Source organism: Argiope bruennichi, chromosome X2 (genome assembly GCF_947563725.1).
Source record: "Argiope bruennichi chromosome X2, qqArgBrue1.1, whole genome shotgun sequence".
NCBI lineage: Eukaryota > Metazoa > Arthropoda > Arachnida > Araneae > Araneidae > Argiope > Argiope bruennichi.
This window is the reverse complement of record NC_079163.1, coordinates 126,034,323-126,059,978: the sequence shown is the minus strand read 5'-3', so window position 1 is coordinate 126,059,978 and position 25,656 is coordinate 126,034,323. Positions and strand designations below refer to the sequence as shown.

Sequence of the window (25,656 nt, the reverse complement as noted above, 5' to 3'; positions counted from 1 at the left end):
ATTGTTTGCATTTATATTCCTGTGTAGATATGCTTATTCTTAGATTCTTCAAAATGTAAATTGCTAGTGGATTAGGTTGTCTTCGACCCACCTCTGTATGCTCAAACTCAAGATAAGAGTATAGTGAATGAAATGCTGCGTGTCGCTGAGTGCGAAATACTATGCTTATTCCCGTTCGAGGGTTTCCTACTGATTCTTTACTTTTGTGCTAGGAAATGGCTAAAATGAATTGACAACTTAAATATAGATATTCATAAAATTACTTACTCAAAGTTTAACTTTTATGAGATATATAATAATAGAATTAGTGGAAAAAAGAGTAAATAAAGAAAGAATCTTAGCTATGAATATTATTGCCTTTACTACTTATTGAAAAATTGTGGGTTTACACATTCTCCTTTGGTGTCTTCACCGTTAAAGTGCACAATTCAATTATTTCACGAAGTAACTGATGAATTATCGGTTATTTCATAGTAAATCTGCAGTTGTTTAGTTGTTTCATAAAATAATTGATAATGGTCCATGAATTATCGTGTTTCATACTTTAATTCTCTTATTATCGACCGAAGGTATCATATCAATACGAAGAATGCCAGGACAGTTTGGTGAATGCACTTGGGTTTGGAAATGAGCTCATAAAAAAAAATGATATTTACAAAATTCAAAAAGGAGCATATTAGGAAATGAAAGAATAAATGAATGTTTCAGTATTTATTGAAAAGTAAGGTTCCATTTTATACTCGACGACATATCACCATTGACAGCCGAGTGAATTGCCTGTAATTCACACCTTCTTTCGAATGAGATTAATCCTTTTTTTAAAAGAGATAATAAAGAAAGGTTAGTCTAGATAGATTGTGAGTCTTGGCAACAAACGTATAAATAATAACGTAAGTTCAAGAGAAAAGCTGTCTGCTTATTTGCACACACTAAGATGAGTAACCTACAGATGAAATCAACACATCATGAGTCACTGCAGTTGTTTATAATTATGAATTAGTGGTGACGGGTCGTGTAGAATATGCCCAGAAATGCCCCATTTTAATTCCCGAATTGCTCTGTAATATTCATTAGGGTTTCCATTTTTATTTCGGACTATTTTCTAATAATTTGTCTGCAACTGGGCTCTGTAAAATTCATTAGACTTTTCATTTCCTTTTTGGGCGATTTACTAATTTGCTTGCCGCTGGGTGTTTTTAGTTTCTGCGCAGATGTTAGAATCATGAGCGGTTGTGTCGCTGGATGATGCGAGTCTTCATTTGATTGCTGACAAAACATTTTGAATATTTCGCATAACCATTTCAAATTATGATGAAATGATTCTTTCTTTTGATCTGGTGATATCAAAAGCTAAGTTTCGTGCTTCTTTCAACCACTTTCATTTTGTCATACACCTGTATATAATTTGACTTGTTTCATGTTTGTAAGAATGGAATTTTGTATTCAAATTCTCACTCTTATTTTATCCACTAGTGTTCTGAAATTTTTTTTAGTTGTATATTCCCAATGATAATACAATATTTTGTTCACTGATGTAATCACAAATTAGGCACGTTTTGACCTGAATGGACAGAATAAGCGGATGATAGGCTCGATAAGCACAGTATCACGTCACAACATTTTTTTTCTCATTTAAAATGTTTAATTATTTTATGTTGGTGCTGAAATCAAGAAATAAAATATCAACAATGAAGCTACATATTTTGTTGCTTTTTTTGGGGGGGAGGGTATTTTCTTTGTGATCAAACTTTATTAAAATGCATATCAAATGGATCATTGTAGCTCAAAATAAGCATGCAATAAAAATGCTAAAAAATGGTTTTTAAAATTTGCTAATGATCCTATCCTAAAATTAAACAATTTCGATGTGTTATGTCATAGGTAAATAGTACGAAAAAGACCATTGGTTTTCGGAATCAAAACGTAAATAAATTAAAAAAATTGTGATCTCAATGTTTTAATCTTTCTACTACTGCTTGTCAGTGGTTATTACTCTTAATACACTGAAATACCAATCATTCTGTTCTAAAGACATACAAGTTTTCTTATTTATTTCTCGCTAAATAAAAGTATTTCCGGAACAGTTTTCTGGTACCACTTCTCCGCTGGTTACATTAATTTCGGATCTTAACTCTCAGTTAATCAATTTTAATTAAATTCCGATTCCATATGCTAGGCCCCATCTAGAACAGAATTTCAGAATGAAGAGATCGTATAGTAATCATAATAAGGAATTATGAAAAGTATTTAAGGCCAAAAAATAGAAAATAATAATAATAAATTCGCTTTTTTAAACGCGCTTTTATTAGTGTACTAAAAAAGTAGAAAATAATTTTAATAAAAAAAGGCACCAAAACAAAATTATGAAATTATATTCAACCACAATAAATGTAGTAAAAATGATCATTCCTAAACATCCATTAAAAATTAAAATATAATAGTAATCGAATTAAAATCTCAATTTATTCAGAGTATTTTAAAAGTGCTTCCTGCTTCTATAATTTTTTTATGTTCAAATATGACGCCAGATCATTTTTTTTTTATTTTTTAGTTCAGTAATTAAAAAGCAATTTTATTTTTATTATTTTCATACAAGTTTGATCAGAATTTCATAAGGAAATGAACAGCGAACGATTATATTGCTTTTCTTATATATCTATACCCTACGCTCTTATTCCAACTGTTTATCTTCTTTTTTATTTTTAATCGCAGAATTCAAGAATGCTTTTAATCTACTTACTTTCAACAATACATTTTTATCTTCTTTATTAGGGAGACTACAGCGTTTTCACTTATACAGCGGTAACGAAACTCGATTCATTCCATAAAATAATCTTTAAAAATATTTAGGCATCATTTATTGAATTCTGCCCAGAATTAGAGACACTTGAATTAAGTTCATTCTTTTATAATTTACTTTTCTTGTCAAGGTCAAAATCCCCATACATTTATTTAGATGTGTCGGTTAGATTTAAATCTGAATTATTTAAAATGCTTATTTAATTGTTTGTTTTACTGTTTCGCCAAAGTACCCGACGAACTTTGCGAATTACCCAATGAAGTTTCAAACTTTGCTTTTCCATTTCTGCCCTGAAGTAAAATAACTTTAACTATATGAATATTTATTCAAGATGAACCAGTTTCTATTTAAAGAGTATAAATTTTTTTTTAGATTTCCAACAGTGAATATGAGCATATTAGATTTGTGTTCTTTCTCCGTCAATCGAACGAACAACAATTGAATTAAAAGGATATTTGTAGTTTTAACTTCATTCTATACCCTGAAGACCTTGAATCATCATGCAGACCATGAAAGTAAAAAAAAAAAAAGTTATAGTTCGATTGGAACTGAAGCCAGCAATAAGTTTGAAATATTTCGAATTTCAATTTAGGCGGTGCAAAAATTGAGTTTTCTGCCGTAAATGGACTTTAGCCCGATCTGATGACTTTAGCATACACGCACGAAAATGCTCAGCTTTCTAGAGCAACCTAGTGAATGGTCATTCATTTTCAACTGTCCCCCATTAGAGTCCATTATAATCGAATCAACACAACGTCATGCATAGTAAATACAATCTCCACATAAATGCTACTAACATGTTTCATATACCTCCGTGACTGAACAAATTCTATTCATTGTGGACATCTGTCGGATTCTCCAAGAGAAAAATCGATCTTCTTTATTGTAGGTCTGCATAGAATTTTTCATTATTGTATTTTTCGCTAGGCTTGTGTCTTGGCATAATGAAAACCACCTCCACATAATTTCTGATTTGTAATTATTTTTATTTCATGACATGTTTTAAAACAGGGCTTCCTGGGTTGTGGGAGGAAATAGGTTCGCATAGAAAAATCTTGTTGTGTATATCTAAAGTCGAAAGGAAAAGCGAAGAAGATAGCAAAAAGAGATTCACTTATTTTGAATCTGGAAACACATTTCAACATTTGAACTAGTTGAATTTTCTATATGTACCTTGAAATTTTTAGCTTGTTTTGAAATAAAGATATATATTGCCTGAGTACATTAATGCTTGTTTCAGCTTCTTTAAGAAAACGCTTATATTGCCTGCTTTGGTATTTGTGCTGTTTTTTGTTATAGCAGTATAAGAAGCAAGGCAATTGATCCAGTTGAATAAATCACTTATAAAGCGTTACTTAAAAATATGTGTAAAAACCCTTAATAACCGTCGTTGACGTAAAAATTCTAAATGAGCATAAATTTAACACACCATAATGGGAAGAGAACCATTAAATGCCTTTATGTCAGGCAATTTAGAAAAGATGTTTCCGAATAATATCCATTGAAGGCTTTTATTAATTTGAAAGCGGGAATATTGTCAAATGTTTTCATTTTTATGTTAAGTATATTGTTATTTTCGATTGCATGCATTTAATGTTTGGAATTTTCAATTTCTTTGAAATTAGTCATTTTCTGTCTGAAGATATTAATTTCATATTATAAACTATTATTAGTATTAATATAATCATTTTAAAAATTTGTCATTTTTCTCAAAAACATTTTTTTTTTTTTCAGATTCAATGACAGAAGTTTTAGAGCCAAAGGTAGTGATACCTTGTTCTGTGAAATGCGAATCGGTTCTACAAAAGCTATACATAGATTTATGTAATTTGATTGTGGAATCCCGAATTCCGCGTTTTAATGAGAAGGGTTATGGAGACGGTATCCACTGTCCTCCTTTGCTCGGCCGAAATACTCATGGCTGTGATCTTTCAAAACCAGAAGTGAGTTGTTATAAAAGTAGTATATTTTATTTTAAAACAATAAGAATTTAATCATCAGTTAATCGATAAATTCAGTTAAAATTTCTATCCATGCGAGAAGTGAATATGAGAAAAACTGAATTCAAAATTCTATAAGATATAATAATAAATTAATAAAGATTAAACAAATGTTCCTATTTTTTAATTTATTAATAAGAATGTGTTTTGAGAAACTGCTGTCATTAATTTTTATTTTATTTCCTCATTTAGTGCCAAAAACACCAAAGATTGATTCAGCAATTATTTCGAGCTGTCGGCAATAATGTTTTTGAAATCGAAGTACTAGTTCTTCCTGACTGCTGCACTGAATCAAAATTAAAGGAGCGAATACAAAGCAGAGAGTACCGGTTGCTGGAGAAATGGTCCTTGAAATGCATTTATAGGTAATGACAAAATGTTTTTTGTCTCACCACTGTCTTTTCCTAAGCTTTGCGCGTGTATCATATAATAGGATTTTCGGTATTAGAAGTTGCAATGACATTAGATGCAATTAATTAAAAACTTAAAAGTAGCATCAGCACTCCTAAATATCTCTTAAATCTTTTCAAATGATGTTTAATGCTTCATCTAATTAATTAGGAGTGAGTGTGACTCCGTTATATTCGTCATTCTGAATTAAAAATTTCCGCATTTATCTAATATAGACTCATTAGTCTTCCCGAATGTTGTTTTAAGACAAATATATTATTCATGATGTTGCGTGTACAGCCTCTTGTGCTTTGATATCTGAAGAAGTAGAGACTGAAATATTATCTATACTTGTTACACAAAAATGAATTGAAAAAGTTTGGTTAGAAAATTTTTCTCGAGGCCTTCGTTAACCTGACAGTCCTCTAGTTTGATATCTGAAGAATTACTAAGAGTTTACTGTATTTGCTGTAGCTTAACTTAAAGTTAAATATTCAACTTAAATAAGTCTTTGGGGAATAAAACTCTAAGAGAAAAAATTTATTCTTTTGCAAAGTTTGTACATTCTAAATAAGCGATCATTTTGCCGTTGTGCTTCCAGCTGCATGCAAATCCTATTTTTCTGATCAAGACGCAGCTGTGCTGACACATCAAGAAGATTGTGTACTAAGCTTTTTATCAAAATCCAACATTATTTGCATGCAGTACAGTATATTTGGAATAAATAGGTTAATGATTATCCGCATTTATATTTATAGTGAAATATGGTTAATTCGGAGCTAGATGGGACAAAAAATAAAAATTGAAATTATCCAAAAATTCGACTTAAGAAAAATTGTGTATAAATAAATATAAGTACAGAATATCATGAAAAAGCGATGGTTTTTGAACTAAAATGAGTAATAAAGATTTATTTTTAATATAATGTTATTTGATATTTTAATAAATGATGCACAATTAATAATTAAAGAGTATATAATTTTAATAAATAAAGCAACAATAATTATATTAGGGTGTCCCAAAAGTTTCTTTGTCATCGCGCTATGAATGGTCTTATATGGTCCTGCTTGTGCAAACATGCAGGTTTATCTATTAGCTGTCTATGTCATCGGTTTCAGTCGTACCAGAGCTCTACTACACCCCAAAAAATTTCTTTTGTCCGTTTGATGGGATTGGAAAGGCGTAATTTTCTACGAGCTCCTTCCTCAAGGTGAAACAGTAAAATTTACGAAATAGTGTCATCAACTGGATCAATTCAAAGCTGTTATAGTAAAAAGACGAGAAATAATGAACCGACGAGACATTGATTTTCATCATGACAACGCGACACCACATATTGCATTTGTCGTAAGAGAGAAGCTCTTGATTGGGATGTTTTACCGCATCCCGCATACTCTCCAGATCTCTCTCCATCTGATTATTACTTCTTTCTGTCCTTAAAAAATTCTCTTCGCGATAAGCGATTTAAATCCATCAGCGGAATAAAACGGCACCTCGAGGATTATTTCTTGTCCAAAACGCAACAATTTTGGAAAGAAGACATAATGATGCTTCCTGAGAGATGGAAAAAGGTAATACAGCCGAAGGGTTTTTATATAACAAAATAACTAATATCTTAAACAGTAAATATTGTATATTCATTTCATATTAGAAATAGGAAAAAAACTTATGGACATCCTAATATTTTTTCAAACTTTTAAATACAATAATTTAATATTTTTATTAATAAATTAATAAAAAAAATCAATACTGCAATACTTTGAATGCAATAATTCTATATTAAAACTTTAAAATAAACCATACAATTTATATCTAATGTGTTCAAAGTTCTTAAAAAAAAGAGAAATTCTTTATTGCTTTTTTAATTGAATGCGTGGTACAGCAGATGGAATTCCAGTTTATTTCGTTTATATCAATGACTCAAGATTTTAAGAATTTTACTATATTTTGATGTAGTCTGAAGTCTGATTTTTTTTAAATGTTGCATTTAGTACACTAATAAAAGTATTTTTAATTTTTATTATTATTGTCATAAGTAATTCATTTTACGTCCAGCTTTTAAGTTTAAACTTAGAATAGCAATTTAGCTATCAAATTTCGCCTGTGATCTTTTTAAAAGAAAGAATCATGTAATTAATATATTTGAATGGGAGGGAATTAAATGTATGAAGAGTTCTTGTCCGACTTCATTCACTTTCACAGTCTACAGGGAAGGGCGCCCACTTCTTCTTCACATACATAAATATAATACTTTCTTAAAATGAGCTGACCGCCTATAAATGGAGCTGTCGAAAGATGACTGAGTAATGAATATGAAGCTTTCTTTTTATCATCAAATCTCATCTTGCTGATATGGAATCGCCAGTTGATGAGTCATTTCTTCTGCACTAAACAATATAGGGTGTCTAAAGAAGAGAAATAACATCGATGAAATTTTTTTCAGTGATGATTAATTGAAATAGAATTCTGGAGGATTTCGGTTTTTACTACTTCTACAAGTGAAAAAAGAAGTAAAAAAGAAAAAGAAAATAAAAATGGAAAAATCGACAGGACCATCATAATGCACTAGAGTTAAAAGTGGAGACAAAAGCTTTTTTGCTTTAGTACTATTAGCAGTGGATGTGCAATATTACACAATGATGCCGTTCTGAATAGTTTACATTTTTTGATTAATTTGAATAATTTAAATATGCACAGTAAAAAAATAGAATTTTGACTTAATATAAACAAAATTGACAAATAAACTCTAGATAAGCAATACGGATTTTTAATTAATTTTAAATAGGAAGTAAACTTCAGACAAAATAATTTAGATGATATTTTCTTGTAATCCTTATTTTATTTATAAAGATTTATTCAATTGCTTCTGAGCAATAAAGACGGTTCTGAGCAGTATTAAATGATTCTGAACAATAAAAAATATCATGGAAGTATAAGATTAAAATGAATACCAATTGAAATTTTACTTTCATCTTTGTTACAAAATAATTTGTTAACTCAGTACTATTAATTTTTTTTATTCAAATTTATCTCGTGAAAAATTTTCTGCCGAGGGGGGGGGGGAATCTAAAATCCTGCTTTTAATACTTCTGGAAAGGATACTTCTGGAGTGCTGTTTTTCCACTGCGCCTTCTTTCTCTTCACAAGAGTGGAAGGATGTTCATAACAGTGAAACAAAAATGCTTTATTACTGCGCATACGCAGCAGCAGAAATCGCTATAGTTTGGAATCACAGTGCCCTTTAAGAAGTATTCCGTCTCTACGAATAGAGCCTACCGTTTCCCCCTGAAGATTCAAAGCTCTAAAAAAATGAGTGTAGGATTAGAATTGTATTTAGATATCCTGTGCAAAACTAACTAAATTAGTGATTATATTTGCACACAGAAAAAAAATGGGGATGATGTAGTTACATAATATTTCTGCAACTGTTTTTGTGACAACGTACTACAATCACAATAGCAAATGTAGCTTATCTTAGCAAGTGTTTTTTACATAAGTAAAATGTTTTGATGAATTGGACATACAGCATTTCGATATACACTTTTATATAAAATTTTGAATTCAACAATAGTGATGAGTAAGTATTAAATAGAAACTTTGATATGCAAGTAATAAAAAACGGAAGTACATTTTATACCCCGAACAGAATATTCCTTATAAGTATTAGTTTGTTTCTTCTCAAATTTTTGAATCATCCTATGTCTTTAGTTCATTATTTACGAGAAAAAAACGATAGCTTAAATAAGGCAAATTTTTTAAATATATCTTTATATAATAGCTTGTTTAAAGAATTATTACTCTGTCGTATTTCTTAAGTTTAAAATAATTAATTTTCTTGTTTTTTTATTTTATTCTTTTTTCTGTATTTTACAGCAAGGAATCTATGAAGTCTACTCCTGTTGATGTCCCTCAGCTGCTTCGAGCTGTTCGATCTTTTCTGCATTTCTCTCAATTAAGTGCTTGGTTGAGTTCAACTAAAGGAAAATCTCCTTCAAATGTCTATTACTGGTAAGCATCGAAAAAAATTTATTTATGATTGTCTTGATTTTTTTAAATGTTAAATAAAATTTTCTTATGACTATTTTATAGGTATTCTATTATAATCTGATTTTTTGGAGTTATTTCTATTCGTTAATTCAATTTTATTCCATATTTTGAATGTATGCGATAAATGCATAATAGTTTTCGTTCCAAAATAAGTTTTCATCCGACCCTGCTTTTGCTGATTTAAGTAAAACTGTCATTCAATTATAGGAATTGTTCATGTCATTTTAAAATCTATGTGCATTCCCTATTTTTAATTGAGAATTATTCAAGGTTGAAATATTTTGACAATTCGAGTACTGGGATTTACTTTAGAACAATTTTTTTAAAATAAATATATAGCTATTCTAATAAATTGGTCTGTAAAGTCTTAGTTAACAAAACAAAACAAAAAAAAAATGATTCGTGTAATTAGGGTGGTTTTCAGGAAAGATTTCGCTAGAAGTAGGTTTTTTTTTTTTTTTTTTTTTTTTTTTAACTTTATTTATACCCCAATATTGAAACTTGGATGTTTGTAATCAGATGGCATTTATATAGTTTTATTTAATTTAGCATGTTTCGCTCTTGTAATAATGGAATATTTTAAGTCGATTTTTCTAGTTATTTCTACTGTGCTCAAATTGTAAAATTCTATTCATGTGTTCCTGTCCACAAAAAACTATTTTAATATTTCCAGAACTTAATTATGAGTTACATAAAATTTTGTTTAGTTTTGGTGTATAGTACAGAAAACGCCATTTAGTAGGGAAATTTTATAAAAATTGAAAACCCATATTAATTATACTAATGCATTTTGAAATATACTAAAGAGTAGAAAATGTTAGTTCTTTGAAAATACTCTTTTATTAGCATACTAAAATGTAGAATATATATATAATATATATATTATTGTACATTAATACTACTGATTTTAGTTTTATAATGCTTCTCTAAATAAGCTGTAAAATGCATGGAATGGTTTGTCTGTTCTCCTTTCAGCAGTATTTTTCTGTTTTTATCCTTCTCAGTTTGATATTGTTTAGTGTTTAAATAAAAAAATAAAAAAAAGAAAGTATAAACAATTTGCCAATCAGTAATAAGATAATTTATATTCATCTGTAATTAAAAACACCTGCTTTTCTCCATCAGCACAGCCTGCGCCCGTTTCCAGATGCATGAAAACTACTTTAAATTCAATGTGTATCTAATGTTTATTTATTTGTCTGTTTGAAAGAAGTAATTAAATTAACACATCCATTTCTGTTTTTTCAGTCTGTCACAACTAGATGCCTGTAGCTTCGAAATTTTTGCTTTATTTAATGTTTATGCTAGAAAAAAAATTCGAATCATTATGAATATTTCTTCTGTATAATGGTATTAATTTTTGGGCTGTTCGAAAAATCAATAGTTGAAGTAGAAATTTTTAATGCTTTCTGCAAAATATTAGATTAATTATACTGAGGAATTAACGAACTAAACCGTGTTTTCTTTCCGAATGTTTCAAATAAGATGCTTAGTGAGGATGAATGCTATAACTAAATAACTGTAAAGGAATTATTTCAAAAAAAAAATGTTGCAGAATGTTTTTGTTATTATTTTTAGAAAATGCCGTGATCTGAATAAAGTTTTATGTAGCTGCTAGGTATTCGGTTATAATATATTGTGAACCAGGTCTACTGGTATGCAATTCTTTAATTTCGGAATTAATTAGTTTTGGCATCCATCCTACTTAAACACCAAATATTCTACCAATTTAAACACAACAACTAATCTTTTCAATTTCAAAAATTCCTATCTAAGGTGTGCCTAAAGTAGAAGGGAACTATTCTTATAGATCAAGAATAGTTGAATTTTAGTTCATGTGTACTATACATAATTGCCTTTGACATTGATGCAATTATCCTAGCTATCGCTTCCCCACACGAAGCGGGAATGGGTGACTTCATTGTAGAATCCCCTCTGTTGTTGACGGATCCAGTTTCCCACGGTATCCTGCATTTCCATGTAACTAGTGAAGGGATTTTTAAGAGGCCGAAGTTATAGGAGCTGCATGGGGGAGGGGGATATAGGAGCCGCATGGGGGTGGGGGATATCGGAGTCGCATGGGGGAGGGGGATATCGGAGCCGCATAGGGGAGGGGGATGTCGGAGCTGTACAGAATATGCCTGGGGATTTTCACTGAGATTTTAAAGAGATGGAGTCTTCTTATCCATATGTGATCTAGTGTTGTCCTCCTGCACCACTATTTTTTTCGATAATTTGTCCCTACATATGTTTTTGTTTACCTGTTGAGAGCTCAGCACCGTGCTGCAGGTTTGTTACACGTTAACTGATTTTTCCTATTCTAGTCGAGCGATGTGTAGACATTCTCCGTCGTAAAAGAAAATTAGCATCTTTTTTTTTTTTTTTTTAATCTTTACTATAAGTTTATCTTGACTGTATATAGGGTGAGAGATGCCGCCTGTCTGTGCTCTGCCTACAAAGACATTTACCCGAAGAGATTAAACTAAACATCGCTGCAGCAACAGTCTTCTTTTCATTTATTCACATCTCATACTCAGGTTCCTTCAAGTAGCAGTTGATTCTTTATCTTCTATTTATACTTCCTTGAAACTGTTTATTCATTTAGCTTAATCCAAGTGTTTTAAATTTCGTTACGAATAATATTTTTTTACAGGGTCAAGTCTAGCTCAGATGGACTCTCAACGAAGTTTGAACACGAACCTGAAGAACATTCCTTTCCTGTTTGTAAGGTCGCTGAAGATTTCTATGGAAGTGTTAAAGTGAAATATCCACCAAGAACTCAATATGTGCCTATAATTCCATGTTCAAAGCATCCTCCCTTGCATAAATATTCTGTTAGAACTATTTGCGAGAATCCAAGTTTGCAACAAAATATTTCACTAAACTCTCAGGTTGTTAGACAGTTGCATAAATCTCCTTGTGATGATCAACTTGGTGTACTTTCAGAAAATGGCTGCGGGTCTGAACCTACTTCAGTACTGCTAGCACCAACTATTCTAAAAACATTTACAGGAAATATATCAGATGGAAATCGTGTTCTTAAGCAGTCTTTTTGCCCCGATAGTTTAGTCGATGCCTCTAATTTATCTTTCGAATTAAAGCAAAGTAAAAATATAGATTTATTATCAAAATCACAAACTTCTTACTTATGTAACTATGCTGAAACCTATAGCAATGGCCTCAGTCAAGAAAATGTTTGCTTTGATACGAGTCAACTCATTAGACATTTGCGTAAAAAGAAATTTAAAATCAAGAGAATAAATGGAGATGAGAATTCTAAATCTTCAGATGACAACAAATGTCATCAAAGTCCACGGAGACACTCAGTGGAGCTTATGCCCTTACCTCCATCGAATTCGCATGTAAATGTTTCCTCGCCTAATACGGTAGTAAAAAAGTGTGAAGCTAGTCCTGTATATGAAGCATATCACCGTCGTAAATTGGAACAAAAAAAGAGGCCTTCAAAGCGGAGAGTTTTACATACAGATTCGGAGAAATCAGCTGCGATTCCTCCTAAAAAAGTTTGCTGTGATAAATATTTATCCCAAGATTATCAAATATCTTTAAACAGTCTAAATGAAATTTTTCCTCAACGGAATGAGGAATCTAGTCAAGTAAGTTGTAATATCCCTGTGATTTCCACTAGTGTGAATTTAAATATTGAAAATGGTAACCTGGAGCCAGAGAGCTTCATCAATCAAGAAATTCAAACCTTATTGCCAAATGCTTCAAATGAAGCAGACAGTCGGTTGTCAGAGTACTTTTCTAGGTCTACCCCGAAAACATATGCAAAAAGTGAAACAACTAATCAAAAAAACTGTAGAAAACGTAAGTGTTTGACAAAATTAACGGTAAAGGAAGAAAATATGGGCGTTGATAAAGATACAAATAGTTCCGAAATTAGAGCTTGCAGCGCAACATCCGTAGTTGACACAGATAACGAAAATGAGCTGAAAAAAGTTAAGCTTATGGATGATTGCGCTAATGATTTCAGTTTTCCAGCATCTTGTTGCACCAATTTAATAACTCACTTTGATAAACCTGTATATAATCCAGCTTTAAATTTTAAAAAATCTGAAGAAAAATATGTTTGTAGAAAACGTCTTCTAAGGACCAGCTCAGATTTAATAAAGGACCAAATATCGTCACCCTCAAATTATAGAATTTCTCCCTCAGAGAAACAGAACTTCAGTTCTTCTCTTCAAACTGATTCAAAGAATAATGCACTTTCGCAAAAGAATGAGCTTCAAATTTTGAAAGCAAGGCTCTTATCAATTCGCAAAGAAAAGAACCGCCGGCTGGAAGCTAAATTGCTTAAACGATATAACAAAGTATTTGCAGCAAAATGTCGAGAAAATTCATGTGAAACTACGTTCGTAGATTGCAAAGAATCAAATTCCGAATATAAAAACTGCAACCGGACTCATTTAAACTCTTCAAAATGTGGTTTGCGAGAAAAAAAACTGAACAATTTAGCTAAAAAGATCACAAAAATAAAAACGACTTTAAAAGGTCCGAAGGAAGAAGAGATTTTAATGAATACATCTGAACCGGTGGAGACTAAAAGTTTAGAAATAAGTCTATTTACAACAGTGAATAAACCTCATCGAATCACAAAAAGGAGAAAGTACAAATCTTCCAAGAAACTATTTAATTCAACAAGTTGTAATATATCGCCCTCTAGTCAACCTTACAAAGTTAAAAATTCCCCAGAAACTGTGTGTACTTCTGATAGCTGTCAATGTCAAGAATCTCAACCACAATCTCGACTTCCAAAACGAATTTCACCCTCTAGTACTGTACCTGCAACCATACTTTCACCGAAAGCGTCTCTAGTTGTGTCTTCTGAAGTAGAAAGGAATTGCAGTATTAACCATGTATATCAATCGAAAGACAGCTTGGGGCCAAGTGAAGTAAGCAATTTCAATATTAAAACGCAAGTTTATATGTTTTAAAGTAAAAACTGTTATTTCTTGTTGTTGTTAACTATTCATGGTTTGTGAAAGTTTTTACAAGTTTTTAATTGTTTTAAAAGTTTGATACTTTTGTCGACTTTTATTCATTTAATTTGATTTTTTTTATGTTTGTAAAAGGGGGAATTTCATGATCAATTTTTCACTGACTTCCTGACGTGCTAGAATTTTGAAATTTTCTACAGTGGTGAATTTCCAATCACAATGCAGTAATTTAGTGTCTTCAAAATATAGTTATCAATTACTGGCATAATTTTATTTCATTTTAATTCAACACGAGAAGCGCCATGTGATTGTGAATTGTGGATAAATTGATTATACGATATAATTATAATAATGAATTATAAAATATGTTAAAGACTAAAAATTGGAAAATAATTAAAAGAAAGAAGTTTTTAATGTAAAAAATGAAATATTTAAAAATATTGAAAAATATGAAAATCAAAATCTTCTTAATTAAAAATACAACCAGTAAAACTTGGTTCTAAAAACAACTCTCTGCGAAATTCTGAATATTCATATGCTTTTAATTGAAGTCGTTTTGTGGCTTATAAAAAAAATGCTGAAAACTTATACTGAAATGTATTTAATATTATTCGAAAATGCCTTAAGAAATGTGGGGGAAAATGATTTTTTTCATCTGCATTCATTAAAAAAAAAAGAAAACTTGTTAATTAGGTAATAGCTCCATCTTTATATGATAATATCCCTTACAAAATCTTTACAAATTTAGAAGAGTTTTAAGAATGTATGGCACTGACTCTGAGAAGTGTTGGAGCGCATTGCCACAAAAGTTTTTGAATAAGAATGTGTGGGTGCTAGTGATGCTTGTAACGAACAAACACCTTATGAACCAATGTATGCGATTATATTTATTTACTGCTTCATTTTTAAGTACTTTTTTTTAAACAATGTTAGAGTAAACTTTTGCCAAAACTTTGTTCACCAATACTCTTGGCAGCATCAGTGCAAGACTGGCGGACAATTTCAGAGATTATTCGCCATAACAAATATTCGAGGCAGGTAAACGACAGAATGAATTAAATTTTCTTAAACGAGAGCTGTCAGACTCCATCATTACTAATAATCTAGTCTGTATAAATCTTCGGGGTGGCCAATGAACTGTCTAATCGGTCAATTCATTGTGGCATCCAGGTTAGTGTGAACGTCAAGCCTGAAATCTATCACCCCAATACTTGCTCCTATAAATTCTTCTTTAAAAATTTGTAGTGTTCTTAGCCAACCCTTAACCTTTGTGCTATGAATTCTAAAATAGCCAATCAAAGTTTATATATTCAAAGTTCATTCAACATAATAAAGCTGTCTCAATTTGTTTCGCCATTTGCAGTAAAAAATATGTGTCTGGCAGCTGTGTTTTATTTCGTTAAGTTCAGAATGTTTTTGTGTTAATTACCGTAATTCTGTGTTTCAGATTTCTCTGCCCAGTGAGAGACATTGCGATTTCGTTTTAAACAGATTGGTACCTTCTGAAAGACGGTAAGGTTGATCTCCATTTTTTGTAAAGTCCATTGCCTCAATTATTTTGTTTATGAACAACGCTATTTAATATATTTCAGTTCAATTACATGACTTCATTATTAAAGAAGATTTTGCGCTATATCTAAGTGTTTAAGAAATGAACGTAAAGTTGAAATTTAGATTACATGAAATCTGATCATCTGCCGAATTTTGAAATTTATTTTGAAAAATAAACAGGTAACATACATCAATTGCTTTGTATAAAATCCTGCAAAACATATCTTTTGCATATTTGCAATGTATTTTACAATTATTAAAATTTGAATTTTTCTCTTCCTGCAGAAATGTGTCCTATGAGAAATCTAACGAGAACCTTGAGCTTTTCTCGAAAAGTATACCCAGTTTTCCGAAAGGAAGAAAATTACTTGCAAATTTTGAGGTAAGAACTTTCCAGCTCTAGTCACGTTATTAGTAATCTCTTGTCAAACTTTTGGCCCATGGCCATATGTAACCTGAAACTACAGCAAATCAATTTTTCTCTTCTTTCTTACTTGAAATAGCCTTGCTTTAAACAGAATTAACAAATTCTGTTGAACGTACAGCATATCAAACGTGCTGTCTTTCGGAAATCCGCAACTGGTGTGAAAATAATCACTGTGAACTGAATTTCCTTCGAAGATGAAATTTGATGGTAAAAAAGTTACCAATCATTAATAACAATATATTTTTCTTTCGTATTTATTTTTTATTCTATAATAATTTTAAAAAATAAGCCCTTTTTTTTTATAAATGAAGATTTTGTTTGATCGGCTCTCACAAATCTTTGAATCTTGTATAATTGATGTAAATTTGATGAAGGTTTTTGAAAATTAAAATTAGAAGAGCAGTATGAATATCCTATAAGCATAAGATGCTCTACAACAATGCTAGAATATCTTCACGATATTATGCAGAATATCGAGCAACAACGTTGACATATCATATAATATTGTTATGGAATGAGTCTGGTGGGTGTACGATGTAAGAAGTCTGACACGCTGAATAATAGAAAATAGCTGTTTATGCGATAAATATTTCAGAAAACACAAAATGCAACCAAAATGTAAGCAAAGTACGACACTTATAGGCACTAACAACAAAAGCAACTAGCAAATCGCTAATTATATTACCCAATTGACTCCTTCTGCAAACTCAATTCCAAAGAGACAAACTGGTCTCTTATGTGACCACTCTGTCTTATATAGTCTCCCGACAAGGTATGACATGAGATGGAATTTTCCAAAAGAATCTCGATTTCTATAAGAGATACGGCCATAATTCTTGCATTTTCCTGGAGCATTTTTATCTCTCAATTTGTACCAGGATCGGAATTATCGACCTGGCATTTATTCATCATCTCTTAAGAATCGCTGTAAATTTCTTTCCGGCTATGAAAATAAATTAGCATTAAAGCTGTATTACAGATTCGTAACAATACATTATGCTAACAGGATAACTAAAAATAATTATTGAAGAAAGTTTGTGTTAATTACAGAATGCTTTTTTATATTTTAGGAATCTATCTTGAAAGGCTGTTTACCAACTTTGAGTAGTGTAGAGGGATTCCGCGCTGAAATAGGTGCAAGCGGTAGCTTTTTTCCAAGTCATCTCACATTACCTGCCAATGTATCGTTTTTTGAATTGGGCAACTCTCATCAAGGAACAGCTCCTTATGTGGTAAATTTTACTTCTACTTACTTTTTAAATAATAATCTTTTAAAAGTTTTAAAAAACAAGCTTTTATTTGTATTGACATTTACATTTTTGATTAAAATAATGATTTCCTAGTGCAATAATGGACAGATATTTTTGATAACTCTATTGCTTTATTTATTTTTTTAGTCTTTTATATATTTGTTAGTTAATTATTTTTAACTAAATTGTAATTATTCATTCAATGAATAATTTTGAATGAATTTTAAAATGATTTTTTTTTTCAAATTTAGTAAGAATTGTACGATTTTTAAATTAGAAAATTTTAAATTTAAATAAAATTTAATTAAAACAATTTATGTGCCGATAATTAAGTTATGAAAAGGATAAAATATTGTATTTTCATCAGCTCATAACTATGACATTTATTCCGATTACGATATGACGCAAATGCATCAAACAGAGAGAAAAAAATTCATTACAAAATTTCATCTTTACAAGCATGAAACAAGTTAAGCTAACTAAAAGCTTGTAAAAAGGATAATGATTTGTGAAAATTTAAGAATTTATAGGGCTGCTTATCAAACAAATGTAACAGATGTTTTACATAGTTTGGAAACCTTCAAAATATAAATGCATTTATAGCATATGCAATTTTCTCTTAGTTTCTTCTGATAATTTTTCTTTTCGATTGAAGCTCATCAGTGTTTCTTCTTTTCATCCCTCTATGTTTTATTTTATCTCTATTAGATCATGCATTTTCAAAACATACTTTCAGAACTTTTTTCAATAGGGATTTTCGTACCACCTTAGAAAATTTATTTACCTACTTAGCACATAAAAAAAAATGGCTTTTTAAAAATATTTCTTAATTACATTTTTTTATTTTGTTAATATATATATATATAATATAATTGAAATTTGGTATTTCGTATGTTGATATCGTAAATTTATTTATCACAAATTTTAGACAATAAATATAGCACTCGTTTTTATTTGAGATTTTTGCAAGATGCTTTAGCATTCTTAATTAATAGCCTTAATTTTCTTAATTTATTTTAATTTTTGAGCTTCGCTCATACATAATATGCGATTGCTTGTGAAAAATAGGAACATGAATAAAATATCAATATATTATTTTAATATATTTCTGTTTGTAACATATTGCTCTTTATTGCATTCGGTAGTTATAATTATTTAACCATCTAAGGACGGCTTATAAAATTCATTTCATTGAAATATTAAGAAAATTATTAATAGAACTATTTCATTTTCCAGGCGCATGTTATTTTAGGGGATGCAGAGTATTTCCTTCCTAAAAAAGGTGCAGTACAAGTGGTAAGTGTTATTTTTGTTTTCTGCCATTTTCTTATTCGTGTGAATTTATTTTCTGAATATGATTATTTTATGGTTTGGATATATTTAATTTTTAAGCATATTTAAATGGAGGAAATTCAAAATTTTATGAGCTCGTATGTCTTTTATGTATGAATTGCATCATACATAAAAATATTTTGCTTGCGTCATTACAAACAACAAGACACTACAATGTGTGACTCCACTAACAAGGCGCAATGAAATTTTTACATGAATTCTGCGATTCAAACCTTTGGACTGATTCTCAATTGCAACAAAACTAGGTAAATTCGAAGTTGACGGCAAAGATGACGAAGTTGAAGCGATAAAAATTCGATTTATCCCAAATTTCAAACTAAGAAAATTTTGTTTAAAAATGAGAACAGCCAGAAAAAATGATGAATTTTTAATTAAAAATTGTAGTAAATTTTAATTTTACTTATTAAAAAATAAATAAATAAGAGTTAAACTGCATGTAATTTTAATAAAGTAATATACAGGTAAAAATAATTATTTTAAGAGTAATTATTCAGTAGTAAATGTTCATTCATAACAGTGTCGCATAATTTATGATTAAATTTTTGTGATCACGTAAATGTAATCGCTTTAACATAATCACTAAAAATACTGACTTGCCTTGTAACACTATAATGCTCTATGCATTCATATAACTTCTTAGGTTTTTCTTTCATTTACATTTCCTTTTCGTTTGAAAGTTATATATTCTACAGGGTGTCCATAAGAGGTTGGGTTTAAATTAAAACGAATGGGGGTAAATGTAACACCGTTTCAAATCGCATTGTTTAGGCAATGGGGAATCGATTTATAAAGAAGAAAAATTAGATTTAGAAAACGTTTTAAAAACGATTTTGTGAGTGTATTAAAAAAGAAAAATAGTTTTTTCGTCGAAAATGTTTAAAGATCAAAACAAAAATTGCAAAAGCGTAAGACGCAGATAGAAAAACTTTTTGTATGTAATTGCGATTCCAATTTATTAAATGTATTTTCATTTTTATAATATGAATGTTTGGGCTTTTTGTTTATAATATTCATTTTAACCTTATTATATTTCGTGTCTTATGCTTTTTTCGGTTCTTTTTTTGATGAAAAGAAATTTCTCTTCCTAATTCAGTAATAAAAGCGTTTAAAAAAATGTGTAGATATATTATTTTCTAATTTTAATAGATTCAACAAATGATAGGTCGGTAAAAGAAGACGGTATCGCTATCTGGCGCAGAAATCTGATTTATCTCAAAAACGCCCAAACCATAACCGGGAATTGAATACGCTCACATTAACATTACAATGTGATGCGAAAATTATCTTACCAATTTTTGCAGTTTTTCTTTTTAATGTCATCCAAATTCTAAAGAATCATGTGAAATTTCATTTTGAAGAAAGTTATTTCATAATATTCTTGATTTCTAAATATAAATATTCTAATTCGTAATTATATATTTAATGTTCTATAAGAACATATTATAGTTAAAATTATTTTAATAATATATTAGCCTTAATCATCTTCTTATTCTAAGAATAAATATTTCAATTCATCTCTTTATAATAATCTTAATTTCTTACTTTTAATTATTTTTTTGTGGAAAATGTGTTTACCAAAACAAAACCATAAAATCCTGAGATTCTGACAAAAATTCTCTAAGTAAATCATTTATAATATATTTTAATAAATGCGTCGAATTACTCCCTCATTTTAATTCTGGTTTAATTTCTCTATAATATTGCTAGATTTTCGACAATTTTTTTTTAATTTCTTACTTTTTATTGCGTTAATAAATTGTTAAAAAAATTTATTACTTTATTTATTTATTACTTTTTATTACTTTCTGCTTTTTTATATTTAATATATTTCGTAATTCACGCTTATGAATATTACGGCATCTAAAAATTAATATTTATCAAATTGAATTCTAGATACTGCCACATCTGAGAAATCTATTTTCAGTTAAATTAATGTATTAATTGATAATCAAGAGCTCTAAAATTATTTAAATAATATATTGCCACCAGGAAATAATAACTGTTTAAAATTTCAGAACTTTGATACATAAGAAAGTGAATGAAAATTCGATTAAAATAATCCATCCATTAAAAAATAGAACATGAGAAGTTAAGTAAAAGCATTTGAAAAATTTACATTCTCCTGTACCACGAGAAAAGATAACGCTATATTCTGATTTTTGACTGTAAATTTGGCATTAAAAAAATGTTTTAAATTATCAAGATTTAATGATCATTTTATCGCAAATTATTTTAAGTTACATTTCTGTTTTAACATTTAATTTGAAATTTTATGCATTTACAATTCATTTTTCAACTTTACAATCAAAAAGAAATTTTTTGCAGCTTTATTTCTTTTAGTTCATAATTTAATATTTCTAAAAGTGTTCAATATGAGTTTAATACCCTTATTCACTGCCAGGCTTAGTATGACATTGGTTGCAAATGAAAAAAAGTGTATAATCCTCAGTCGCTCAACTTGTTTATAAAACAAAAGTTATAAATGTCAAAAGAATATAAATATTGCATATAAAAATAATTCTCTGTTGTTGAAATTATTACTGCCCAAAGTTAGTCTGCAGCATTATTTTTGCTGCTGTTTCAGAAAATATAAGCTTTCTTCCATATTGATTGATTCCCCATGGACTGAATAATACGCGTATGAAATGTTGCATTTGCCCCTGTACATTCTGTGTAATTTTGGACTCTTAACAACTACAGTTATAGCATTGTATTATTTATGGTAAACAATGTTCCAGGCTAACTATTTTCGCAGTGGATGGTGTACTGAATAAATTAATTATGCATTTCCTTGTAAATTTCCTATTGCTGATTTCCTGAGACAATTTAATTGAAATTTTTCGTTCCACTTATGAAAAATACTCACTTTTTTTCAGACGTTATTCAATCCTTCAGAAACTGTCGTTAAAATGTTTGTCCTAAACTATGATTTAAGCTCCATGCCTCCAATGTGCCATACCTTTATAAGGCAAAAAATCTACTACCTTCCTGTTGGTTCCACCGATGAGCATCCTTCCTCTCCAAAATGGTTGCGCTTTATCATTCACTTGAGGTAAGTGCCATTGCTGCATAGAATTTTATATTTTTGACTCGGATTCTATATTCCTCTAAATAAGCCATTCCTCGATAATACTGTTCTGGAAATCGTTCGTGGATGTACGATAAAAGAAGTTCAACACGTTGGATAACGGTAAACGAGGCTTTATTCCCCTAGGAAACAGCACAGGTAGCTAAAACACAAACAAGCCATACGCAAAGATCAGCACTCAATTTCACAACACAAGCAAGCATAACTGAAGTAAAAAGCAGCAATAGCGTTCAAAGTGCACAACTAAAAAGTTCGCTCCGAGATCAACACTCCACAGAGAAAAATCGATTCAAAAATTTCAACCCTCCGCATCTATATCGGTTTTCAATAGGAATGGAATTTTACAGAAGGATCTTCAGATCTCAAATCAAAATTCTTATATTTTTCAGAACCTTCATTCTTTTTTTTTTTTTAGCCAAAATTGCCAAGTTTTTCATTAAGATTGCGGATCATTGACTTGAAATCCATTTTGCATCCATTTAAAATAGCTCCGTCTTTCCTGACATGACACTAACTTGAGAGGGAAATGCTATTGTAAATTCATAACGATACCATTATCAGTCATGCAATCTGTTATACAGTCCATGTTTAAGCAAGTTTAGGCTAGTACATCGAGCATTCCTGTGAGCTTGAGGCGCTGAAAACAAAACTAGAAAGAAATTAAGCCACAATGAATATTATAAAAAAAATAATTCATATGCAATCGTTAAAATATGAAATATATTATAAATATTATTTAAATGCCAACATGAATAGAATGTTTTTATCAGTGCCTAACGCTTTTACGATTTTGTTTTGATATCTAACAAAGAATTTATTTTCTACTATTTAATGTAGTAGTAAAAGTCTGTTTTTTAAAGCTTTATCATTTTAACTGCTTTAGATCTCAGTTAAATACTTTTTAGATCTCAGTTAAATAGTGTGTGAAATTTCATTTGCTACTTGAATATTATTTTAAGTTTTTATCGGTTAGAAATTAATTAATACTGTCGAAACGATTTTATGATAAATTGAGGGTAATTATTCGCTAAAAAGGTTTGTATAAAAATATTGACTCCTAATTTTGGTATCGTTACGCCAAATTATAATTTCTCATTATTAATTAATTTTATATGAATTTTATATCTTTCATATTTTTATATCTTTACATTTTTATAGGTTTGCTTCTTCGAAAACTGGAAAAATCTTTCTACATAAGGACTTTAAAATTGTTGTTCTAAATAAGAGTAACGATGATGCGGCATCTGAATTTAACCAAGAACCCCGTGAACTCCGTTCATTTGTATCAGTGCCTAGAAATCCTACTTTTTCTAATTTTTAGAGTATATGTTATATATAAATTTTGTAGTTATGTTTTATGAGTTGTATTTTTTGTAAAGTTGTAAATTGTTATATCGATATATGCATATTAAAAAAATTCAAACCGCTTATGTTTACTTTTCTTTTTTTGTCCTTTGTTACACTGTCGCTTTTCCTGTGTTGCTAGCCGTCTTCCGCCAACATCTGATTCACTTTACATATATTGATACTCGTAATTTAATTTTGTCAACCCAAATTCAAAATTTACAGTCTATTTTATTTTTGATATGACGAAATCATCAATTACTATAAAAGACTAAAAAACATGCTGGGAGAAAAAAAGTGTACAGGAAATGTATCAGTATTTGAACTAAACTTTGATTCATAAAAGAAAGACATTTGAGAGTTTGTTTCCAATAAAGTTACTAATTTAGATAGTTATGTTTAATTATTCAAAATGTATTAGGGAGAATGACTTTAAAATTACAAGTTTTTATGAAAAATTATTTTTTAAATTACAATAATTGAATATTTTTAAGGTAATTATTAAGTACATATTTAAGTTGATTATAACATACAATTGGATAGCATAATTTCTAGAGGACATTATCTTTAAGAAGGTAAAAAGAAGGGTTTAATGTCATTGCTAAGAATTTAAGATTTTTTTAAAAATAGCATTTCATTCAGTGTCAGAAAAAAAAAAAAGAGCGAATAAAAAAAATTAATACTTTAATTTCAAGCAGGATTGTCTCGACTTCATAACCAGAGAGTTCCAGGTTCAAAACCAGACTCTACGAAACGGGTTCTAACGCACATTAAATCTATTAGGTCTAAATATTTTCTTCGCGTCGTGTGGATATTTGGAGAGAGGTGTGTCATCTTAGATGTCCTCGTCATCTGTCCGTGGCTAAATTTACGACGTCCGTTCCCTAAATGTACTTTAAAACGGAACATTAATCTAATTAACAAAACTGATTTCAAATGATATGAAAAAATTTGACAAAACTGGTGAAGCAATGGAAACTAATTGTATTTCTTTGAGTTGATTTTCAATTTAGTAATGAATGATACAATTGCAAAGTATGTTTAAGTTTTTTTTTTTTTTTTTTAATTAAAGAATAAATTATACAACTATACTGGTATCTTTAAAAAGACAACTTTTTGAATTTTAATAGGAGAAAAATAATTTTCATACTATGTTTTCGGGAGTCAATACAACAATTCTTGTTTGTTTAGAATTTTAATAAATTAAAAATTAAACTTTCAAAAAATTCTGAGGTGAATATTCCTACTTTCTAAAGTATTTATTAGCTTTTTGCACTCCGAAAAGTGACTCGATGCGTAATTCATCTAATACGAGGACTTATTTATTGCGCCGAAAAATAAAAATATAATTGTTTCAGGTTGAATTTCTCCGACAAATTAATCTGTATCTTCTTACCATTCAGTAGATATTTTTAAAAATCGAAATTTTATTTTTAAAATAAATAAAATGCCAAAATGATGCAATGGTGCTTCAGAGAAGACATCGGAGTGAAAAGAGTTATTGCCCCTGTGGCTTATTTTTTTATTTGCTAAGATGTTTCGGCTGATATACCATAATTGTCATCTTGCAGGTGAGTGGCCAATTTCGCCATTGGTTATTTTTCATTATGGACTTGCTGTAATTCTATTTCCGATATATAACACTTGTAAATTGGGTTTTAGCAAAGACTTCTGAAAATTGGATTTATTAATTTATTACATGACATACAATTTGCTGCAATAATTCTTTAGGATCGTATTGATGATATTATTCAAATTTAATTTGAATTTTGGTTTTGATTCTGAACATGTCTCTTCAAATCCAAACGTTTTAATCAGAGTAACAGCTTTTTTGTAAACATTTGACATTTTTATCTATCTGTTGGAATAGAACATTTTAATAAGGCCTCGTTTGATACGTGTTAAAAATATACATCGTTAAAAAATTAACTTGCTAAACAGAAAATATGCACACAAAAAAGTGATTTTTACAACAATTTGTGCTTTTTAATAATAGTTCTTCCTTTTTTCTGAAAAACATGTTAATGTGTTTCGCATTAAAAGTCAAAATGTATTTAGTGAATGCGACAGTCTCTTTGTATATTTCACTATTTTTAGTTCCCGTGTAATGCAGCCATACCATGAGTATTTCTGCTATCGATATATTATTTTTTTTTAAATTTAAAATAGTCTGAAAAATACAAATTACATAAAATAAAAATATAGCACGAAATTTTATCACTAAGGCGTTTTATTTGTATATCCTCCCAAACTGCTTTGCTGCTCCCTAAGAGGTACTTGGCCCCTTATTGTGCACTCCGGATCAATAGAATGCGATTGTTAGCAGTGCCATATCAAATGGGGAGGGGGCGCCCTAAGGCGTGCTATCTTTTCAGTTATTGCGCTTAACTCATGTATGGGGAGAAGGAGAAAGCGGGGAGGGGCAGAGCTCATGCTTCAGGCATCATT

At 29.7% G+C, this 25,656-nt stretch overlaps 1 protein-coding gene across 3 annotated transcripts in view; it reads left to right on the top strand.

Moving 5' to 3' along the window:
* Positions 1-23,294, top strand: part of LOC129960159 (atos homolog protein A-like) — a 102,002-nt gene extending 78,708 nt beyond the window's left edge. For 2 of the 3 annotated variants that reach the window (XM_056073349.1, XM_056073348.1), the window contains exons 2-11: positions 4,535-4,743; positions 4,993-5,165; positions 9,064-9,198; positions 11,891-14,150; positions 15,643-15,707; positions 16,032-16,128; positions 17,244-17,405; positions 18,660-18,719; positions 21,653-21,828; positions 23,023-23,294. In XM_056073349.1, the coding sequence (XP_055929324.1) occupies positions 4,535-4,743; positions 4,993-5,165; positions 9,064-9,198; positions 11,891-14,150; positions 15,643-15,707; positions 16,032-16,128; positions 17,244-17,405; positions 18,660-18,719; positions 21,653-21,828; positions 23,023-23,185 (3,500 nt within the window). In that variant the 3' untranslated portion in view covers positions 23,186-23,294. Of the gene's footprint in view, positions 1-4,534; positions 4,744-4,992; positions 5,166-9,063; positions 9,199-11,890; positions 14,151-15,642; positions 15,708-15,787; positions 15,927-16,031; positions 16,129-17,243; positions 17,406-18,659; positions 18,720-21,652; positions 21,829-23,022 lie in introns of those variants that run through there. The other variant, XR_008783539.1, reaches the window with a different exon arrangement.
* The last annotated feature ends 2,362 nt before the right edge of the window (positions 23,295-25,656 follow it).